Source organism: Ciconia boyciana, chromosome 5 (assembly GCF_034638445.1).
Source record: "Ciconia boyciana chromosome 5, ASM3463844v1, whole genome shotgun sequence".
NCBI lineage: Eukaryota > Metazoa > Chordata > Aves > Ciconiiformes > Ciconiidae > Ciconia > Ciconia boyciana.
The window spans coordinates 36,934,721-36,943,451 of NC_132938.1; the positions used below are offsets into that span (position 1 = coordinate 36,934,721).

At 53.1% G+C, this 8,731-nt stretch overlaps 1 protein-coding gene across 2 annotated transcripts; it reads right to left on the reverse strand.

Moving 5' to 3' along the window:
* Nucleotides 1–7,000: 7,000 nt before the first annotated feature.
* Nucleotides 7,001–8,454, reverse strand: HELT (helt bHLH transcription factor). 2 transcript variants are annotated; one of them, XM_072863061.1, is made up of 4 exons: nt 8,320–8,454; nt 7,862–7,966; nt 7,624–7,720; nt 7,001–7,494 (listed from the first exon to the last, which is right to left on the reverse strand). In XM_072863061.1, the coding sequence occupies exons 1-4, from the start codon at nt 8,344–8,346 to the stop codon at nt 7,001–7,003; spliced, it is 723 nt and encodes a 240-aa protein (XP_072719162.1). In that variant the 5' UTR covers nt 8,347–8,454. The 2 variants fall into 2 exon arrangements, with proteins under 2 accessions (XP_072719162.1, XP_072719161.1); XM_072863060.1 differs by having other exon boundaries at nt 7,001–7,497.
* Between the last annotated feature and the right edge of the window lie 277 nt (nt 8,455–8,731).

Genomic DNA, 8,731 nt, shown 5'->3' on the forward strand with positions numbered 1-8,731 from the left:
CTTGCTAGCTGCATGTAACATACAACCGACTAAGAAAATTAATGCTACTAAGAAGATTAATTTTCTGAAAAGGAGAGACAAAAGTGCAGCATGGAGAGTTGCAAATAGCTTCTGAGAAGATGAAATATTCAGTGAAGAAGAGCATGCCATTTTGCTGCTCGGAACCTCCTCACCATGGAAAGGAGATCCTTTGACCCCATAGAGTTGGATTAGCTCCTGCATATGCACACAGGTGGAGGATGGCCTTTCTTTTAAGTATAGATTATTGTGCCTAGTTGTGGTTTTTTTCCTGGAGGAATATTTTGTGCACTGAGTACCAGAGGCAGTAGGACCTGTTCTGTAGCTGTTCTGTACATGACTTCACTTTCATGACCAGAGTAATTGTGTGTTTAGGACCAGGTCAGGTTATTTACTTTCCATACATCTTTATAAACATGTGGTTGCATAGCTGAACTAATAAAATTAGCATGAGGAGCCACTGAAATATGTATCACTTACCTGTTTGGTAAGCTCTGTGCTGATGCAACTCCACCGTGTCTCCTCCTCATGGAAACAGCTATAGCTTCAGGGATCTCCGGGAAGCTTTGCCCACCTGCACTAGCTAAGGATTTGGTCCACAATATATGCACATAGGTGACAAGCATGTAGGAGTCTCTTGTTTGCTTTAACATGCTGTGTTTCCTGCAGATGGTGATTTGTAACCTGCTGTAAACAGTGGTACCTTTAATAATCATTTTACTGGTTTTCATAGATCTTTGCTGTCTAATGGGTTTTGGCATTATGCAGCAAAGGATGTACTCTTGCTCTTGCTCTTTTTCCAATTACTTTCTCTCCTTCTCCAGACATCTGAGAGAATTTACAATACTTTCAGTAATAAAACTCCAAGACATGTTTTTTCTCATTTCTTTAAGAGAGGAGAAGGTACTGTATGAAAAAAGTTTGTGGCATAGAAAGATTATTATTACATCCTGTGATAAAAAGGGGTTTTATAGTGGAATATGCAAGACAGGTTATATTGATTCCCTTAGAACATTCCAATATATAGTTGTGTTATATGTAATATATATCATCTCAGGGTTTCCTGAGGTTCTTGAAATTTTGTAATCTGTGCTCGGTGAATATCATTGATCCCTGTTAGACTTTTCTCATTTTGAAACTGAAGCTACATGGGGTTTGTTCTATAGGTTTTGTTATTGTTCCTTCTACAGATCCCAGTCCTGAAAACCCAGCAGTCAATTTGATAGTAAGGGTAAATTATTTCCATCCTACCACCTTTGGTAGAAAAACTCTGTACCCTAACTTTTACTGACAACGATAGTGGCATCACCTGTTGTAGTGAGTAAAGCTGTATCAAATATCTGTCTGTATCAAGCCATGAGGTGGCCCTAGGGTAAATTAAAGGACATTTTAGTTTTGGAGAAAAACAAAAAAAGGCCAATCCTGTATCTTAGTCATAAAAGACTGAGCTTTAAAGGCTAATCTCTGTGAATTCATCCCCTGGAAAGGCACTAATGTAGCATGCATGGGAAGTTATGAGAATCTAACAAAGCCACATTTAAGCAAAGAACAACCAAACTAGACTAGGAAATACTGAGAAAAACTAAACTGAATCCAGCTGTACTATGGAAGAGGGTCTGTATAGGCTTCCTATGTATGTAGTACATAGTAGTATACCCGTGGTGCACAAAGTACATGGCACGCAGGCCACGTATACCTCCAGAGGTGACAACCATAGTCCCCACTCCTCCCTGGCACGGAGAAAGCACTCAAACCCTGTCACTGTCTGGACCTCAGCTTTGTGCTTGCAGCTCTGTATCAGTTGTCTCCTTCTACTTGATATCCTGAGATCAAACCCTCTCCGAGTGGACTACCATCTAATCTCTCCTTTCAAAGGACTAACCAGGACACACTGTTTCCTTCAAAGACAACAGCAGTGGCTTTGTAGTGGCCGAATGGTTATGAGCCGGCGCTGCCAAAGAGGGACACCCAGTTTTTAGCCTCAAAGACTTCAACCTTGAGACTCCAACTTCCTAGAAGAATGTCTAAGCCTCAGGCTAGGAACTAAGGGCTGGGAGGTAAAGGCACAGGCTATTGAATCAGAGTGAAGGCACTTTCTGCCTTAATCCTGGTCTTAAGGGTTTCAATTGGACTGCACCCTGCTCTAAATGCTTGCACCCTTCATGGGACTGAAAGCGTAATTTTGGTGCTGGGATTCACAAGAGACAGAGACGAGCTCAGAGCTCAGGAGCTGCCTGGTTTCCACAAAGCTAGCAGGAGACCCAGGTAGTCTCTGAATAAAAGACCACAAAGTGAGCTGATGTAAATCCTTCTACATGCTCTGGGTTAAGCCCTCAGCAGGGGTAAAACTACCTTCATAATGTTCACCAAGAGTCATAGACCTTGTCATGAATTCCCTGTTGCCTTGCGGGACTCCCTTGTTCAAAGAGCTTCATTTTCTTAATTACACAATCAATGCATAGACTAGGACTGCACTTTAAGGTGTTGTATTCTTACCGTAATTAAAAATTAAATTGCCTTTAAACTTTTCAGAGCATGTGTACAAAAGTTTTGATTTCTTGTTAGCAAAACCATTTTTTTCCCAGCCTAATTAACTGTATTATTACTGATGAAGCACAATGCACATTTCAATTGCTGTAGCTTGAAGATGAATGTTAAACAACCTGTGTCTTCAGTTGAACTGGATTTAATATTTTGAGTTTGAATCTTCCAAACTACTCCTCTTTGCTCACATTTGATGTTTCATCCAGTTGTTCTTGGTGTTGCTCTCTTTCACCTTTTTAAATGAGTTTTGTTTGTTTTAACATGCCACTCCGTATGCAGTGTGGTATGTGGGCAGGTATCAGAGCTTTAACCTATATACATATTAAAATGCCGTTCTTATACCTCTTGCCATAATTATGTGTTCTCTTAAAGAGAATCCGGTGTTCTTTTCCTAAAACAGCCTTCGTTCTCGAGTCCCTTACACAATCTGTAGGCAAATTTGCTAGAAATAAACATGATGACGTGAGAGGGGATGGACTTGTCGAAGGCACGAGGCAAATCTGTGAGATGAGATGCTGCAGCTTATGCTCAGCGAATATGAAACTGTCAGCTGGAAGATTTCTTTCCAAAAGGCTGCCTTTGCGAAGGAGCTGCTGGAGAAGAGCGTAGCTACTTCAGCAGCATGTGTCTAATAGGCAGACTGTTTCCAAGAGCCACAGGCAAACAGAAGGTCTCCTCCTCCTTATGCTCGGGTCACTTTACTCAGGGAAAACACCCATCTGGGCTTCTGGACACTATTTAACTCTCTCTGAGAACATGGTGGCAGGGAAAGAAGCTGATCTGGATAGGTTGGTCATTGTACCCTGGCACCTGAGACCCGCTGCTCTCCTAAGCACTTCTGGTATGACCCTGGTCAAATCGTGCAGGCTGCCCCGGGGTACCTTTGAGCCCGAGGGGAACAGGAACAGCAGCGGCATCCCACAGAGCAGTGGGACAGCAAGACTTACAAACTGGCAGGATCTTTGGTACCATGGGAAAGGGATCATATCTGTACCACTAGGAAGCCAGCTATCACACACATCACTACTGGAACGGATTTGTGATTAAGAGCCTTAATCAGTGCTGTTCCTCCTCCTTCCCTCAGCTGCTTCTTCCCAAGGCTCAGCCCCTACGGATGTGCTGATGCGACTGTTTGTGGTCCAGTGCTGTAAGGAGGGCCACTGACCCAAGGTAAAATAAAAATATTCTTTCCTCATTAGCTGGTGACCTGATTGATAATTTGTCCCCAAAATGACTGTGTTGGCATGAATTCAGGGACTGTGCTCTGTGGCATGGGCTCTGTTTCCAAGGCTGGAATCTCCACACTGTGGCCCTGCCACCAAAGCCCCCAGATCTTTGAATGATGCCTTCAGGCTGCTGCAAAACCATGGGAAGAAAGAAGAGTTCTGATCTGTGTTATGTATGCTCAAAGTTTATAAATCTTTTCTACTTATTTAAACATTAAGAGCAGCACAATAACACTTCCTCCCAGGCTTTGCCTGTTGCCTGTTTAAAATGAAAATTTTTAAGGTAGAGAGATTGTGCACAGGCTACTTATGTCTCACTGATCTAATTGATGATGTTTTACTTCCACAATAGTGCAAATAAAACCTTATGATAAATTAGCGAGTGGGAGATGTTTTCAATAATGCATTATTACAAAGATCAGCATAAACTCTGAATAAATGACAAATGAGAGTCAGTATCCGATACAGAACTGTAAACTCCCATTTTGCTAACCATCGATCCCCAAATGATTCTTTGCCTTTAACATAAAGAAATTACTGAGATGTCACTGCGCTGTGCAACTATTTTCTGGGGTGAGCAGAATTGCCATATATGTAGGACTTGAAAAGTGTGAGGAAAAAAGAGGAGTTCAGATAACAGGGAGAAGAAGAGGTGGAAAAGAGGACATGAAAGGCATGGGGAAGGAAGGCAAAGCAAAATGAGGTGAAAGAGATTTGAAGGTCTAAGAAGGAGAAAGATGCTAGCTGAAGGAAAGGAATAGGAAATGATACAGCAGGTCATTCCTCATTAGGATTTTTTAGCCAAGCAGGTGCGTAACAGGGGAGCTGGTATTTGGGGGGCTTTGGGAGATAAAGTAGTTTATTTTCAGGAACAAACCCCCTCTATTTGTTCCTGTGCTAGGTGCTGCCAGACACCAGTAAATGGCACTGCCATGTTGGAAGATGAGCATTGCCAGCCCAGACGGCCATGCCACCCGGGACCAGGTCTGGCCTTTAACTGGCCCAGCACAGGTGACATCCAGCTGCCACCTGCTCCCACCCGAGGTGACATCCATCTCCTACCTGCTCCCACCAGAGCTGGCAGATGATGCTCAGGGCAGAGCTAAAATAAGTCCAGCAAAAAAAAAAACCTAAAAATCTCTGCCCTCCAGGCACAGAAATGTAAAATAAAATAAAAACAAATGAGCTGGACCTCTCTCAAAACCCAGGGGATGCCTGTCCTGGGGGAGCTCTGCGCCCTGCTGCCCATGAGGGTCCACCTCAGCACGTCTCCCATCCCCACTACTGCTGGCTTTAGTGGATGCCAAAATAACTTTCTGGGGCAAAACCCGAGGTCTGTGGGGCCAGGGGAGTGAGCTCAGAGCCCTGCACGGACGGAGGGGAGAGACTTTCATCCTAAAGTCATTGTAAAGCCAGAGAGGGGTTTATCGTCTACAGCTAAACGAAAAGGCAATGGAAAAAGGAAAAAATCCAGAGTAGCAACATTGGATACACAAAGACTGTCATGGACCAGTGCGAGTTTGCAAAATTATATGTAAATGATCCCAGTTTTGACCGTGGTGGCCCTCTGCTAATCCCAGAGAGAAAACCTACCCAGCAAAGGAAAGTTTTGTTTAATTTGCTTAACAGGGACCAAAATGCTGAATATATTAATAATTTCTATTTCCAGGGAAACGCTATATCTTTAACGCTTCAGTGCCAAAGGGGGGGGTCACAAGAGCTTAATGCTCACAGAATAAAAATCAGGTAGCGTTTTCTCCGTATTCTGCACCCAACGCCAGTGGAAATGAGTGTCGGGCGTGTGTCTCCGCGAGCGGCACCAGCCTTTCTGCTGCTGCTGGATGCGTTTGGCTGCTCCCATAGCGCTCTGCGTGCTCTGAGCAGGACAGGGGTCCCCCCTGGATTTACCACCCGAAAGGTGTCCCGAGGAAACGAGGGGTTTTTCTCCCCTCTCTGGCTGACTCCTGGCGTTATCCCGCCGTGTGACCTTTTCCCCACTAATCTGAAATAGCAGCTTTTCCTGTATTTACAGGTTAAATGGAAGATACACATTCTACTTTTTACTCATTGTAATGAAGATCTTTTTGTCTGTCTCCGAATAAAGGGGCCGGGTTGGTTTACAAATTGCGGGTCAGCCCATTCCGTGACCTGGGCAAACAACCCGGGTCACATCTCCTCAAAGCCTCCCCGCACAACTGGAATAAGTTAATTTACCCCTCGGCGGCTCCGGCCCCGCCGGGCAGGCCCGGGCTGCCCGGGGGGGTGCCTGGGGTCCCGCCGCCCTCCTGCCAGGGCTGCGGGGACACCCGGGGACGCTTGGTTCAGGCGGGACCGAAATCGCCCTGCTGGGCACGGCAGGAGGGAGCCGTGCCGCGGCCCGGCCGGCGGCGAGCCTTGAAGGGCTCGGACTCGCTCTCCAGGGCTTTTATTCGCTTTACTCCCGGCGCTCCGCGCCTCCGCAGCGGCCGCCTCCCCTCTCCGCCCCGTCCTGCGCCTTCCCCCTCACTCCTCCTCCTCCGGACAAGCCGCGCCGCGGGGAAACCCGCTGGCAAAACACACGGGAGATCCCGGCGCCTTTCGGACGCGTGTCCCTGGGAGCACCCCCCACGGGCGCGTGGGAGGGCGGCACCCACGGGGGTGCGGGGGGCCATCCCCCACCCCGCGGGGCATCCCCGGGACTTCATCCCTCCGCGCCCCGGCGGCTCCCCCGGCCCCCGGTGACGGCCTCGGGGCAGCGGACGCCCGGCACCGAGACCCCACCCGCCGCGCCGCGCCGTGCCGCGCCGTGCCGTGCCTGCCCGCGGTGCCAACCCACGGCCGGTGCGTGCAGCAGCCGCCCCGGCCCTCGCGGACCACGTTTCGCTCGTGTTTTTGTTCCCCTGGGTGGGTGGGGGGAGACCCCCACCGCCACCCGAGGAAGCTCCCTCCCGGAAACAAGCAGGGGCGGCGGGTACAAACATTTATTCCAAGGCATCGCTTGTACAGGCGCCGCACCCGGAGGTGGGAAGAGGAGCGGGCAGGGGCAGAGCCGGGCCCCCGGGGCAGAGCCGGGTCCCCGGGGCAGAGCCGGGTCCCCGGGGCGTGCGGCCGAGGGCTCCCCGCCCGCCGCGACCCCCGCGCATCTCCCGGCCCCCGGCAGCCTCCCCGTGCGCCCGGGCGTAGCTCGCAGCGTCGGCGGTCATAAATAGGATGTTTCAGGCGGGGGCGAGTCTCTATAGCATGGAGGGGTGCTGGCCCGGGGGCAGCCCGAAGGCATTGGGGTGGGAATGGCCGAGGAGGTTGAGGTAGTGGCGGTCCAGCCCCTGCACGGAGGAGAGGAAGGTGCTGCGCTGCTGGCCGGGGCTGGCGAGGGGCACGGCGGCGTTGGGGAGGTGGTAGGGCAGGGAGGGGCTGCGGGCGGCGCCGTGCCACGGGAAGGGGCCCCCCGAGGGCGGCTGGAGCACGGCCTCGCCGGGGCTGTGGCCGTGCCCGGGGCACTCGGGCCCGGCGTGCAGCTGGTAGGAAAAGTCCGGCTCCGGGAGGGAGCCCAGGGAGGTAAAGAGGGGCTCGGTGACGAAGCGCGCTTTGGACTGGAGGAAGGCCAGGATGCGGGCGTATTTGGTGTCTTTGGTCTCCATCCGCTCCACCGTCGTCAGGTAGTGGACCAGGTTCTTCATGCACTCGTGGTAGCCGTAGTGGAAGTAGTTGGCGAACTCGGAGAGCAGCTCTGCTGGAAAGGAAGGGGCAGCGGAGCCGAGCTCCTCAGGGTTCGGCCGGGGCGGGGGGGGCCGGGGCCGCCCCCACGCCGCGGGTGTCCCGGCGGGGGGGCCGCGGGTGTCCCGGCCCGCCCACCTACCCTTCTCCCGGCCGCGGGGGAAGTCCGCCGAGTGCAGGGCCCGCAGGTACTGCACCGTCATCTCCAGGATCTCCGCTTTCTCCAGCTTCCCCGAGCTCTGCAAGGGGCGGGGGAGAGGGGCATCACCTCTCCCCTGCGGCTGCGCTCCGCTCCGCCGGGCCGCCCCCCCGGCCCCCGCAGCGGGGGGGGTCGCTCCGCACCGGGGAGAGGGGCGCAGGGGCTGCCCCCCCCCGCCTACCTGCTTGGCCAGAGCCATGGGCACCGTCTTCCCCAGCTCGGTGAGGCAGCGGTTGATGCGGTCCCTCCTCCGCTTCTCAATCACTTTGTGGGAAACCGGCGTCCTCTGCAAAACAGACGGGGCGCGTTAGTGGGGGAAGAGCAGCCGGATCCGGCCTCGCCGGGGCAGCCGCCCCCGCCTCCGACCCCTCCAGGGCAGCCGGTCCCGACCCCGCTCCGAGCAGCGGCGCCGGGCGCGACGCGGCCCCGGGAGGGATGCTCCGGCGGCCGTTCCTCTCCGCGCCGCCCCGGGGGCTGCCCCTCTGCGCGGGCGGCCCAGGCAAGGGAGGTTTGTTTGGGGGGGAGGGTGGGGTTTTTTTTTGGGGGGGGCTTTTTGAAGGGAAAGGCGGTGAGGGGGTCGGGGCCAGGTCTGCCCGGCGGCCCAGCAGAGGCGTGCGCGCAAGGCGGGCGGCGACTCACCCTCCGCTCCTTGAGCTTGGAGGCCATGGTGGGCACTGCCTCCCCGCTCTCTCCGGGCCCCTTATAAAGCCATCACTTCTTGGGGGGGACCCCGGGGGGCCTCCACGGGCCCGCTGATCCCATAGGATTAGGGGGCGAGCGGCGCCGGGGGAATGTATGCATTAAAGATCAGGGTGGAAGGGGGCGAGAGAGGGATGAGGGGTTTGTGGTTTTTTTTTTTTTCTTCTTCTCTCGTCTTCCTTTCCACCCCCCTCCTCGCCCCCGTCCACGCAGCCGAGGGCGGCCCAGCTGTGTCGCCCCACGTGGACCTCGGGGACACACGTGACGGTCCCACAATAGCGGCGGGGACGGGGACGGGGATGCGGCGAGCGGGGCGCAGGGCGCGGTACCGCGCCCTGCGCCCCGCTCGCCG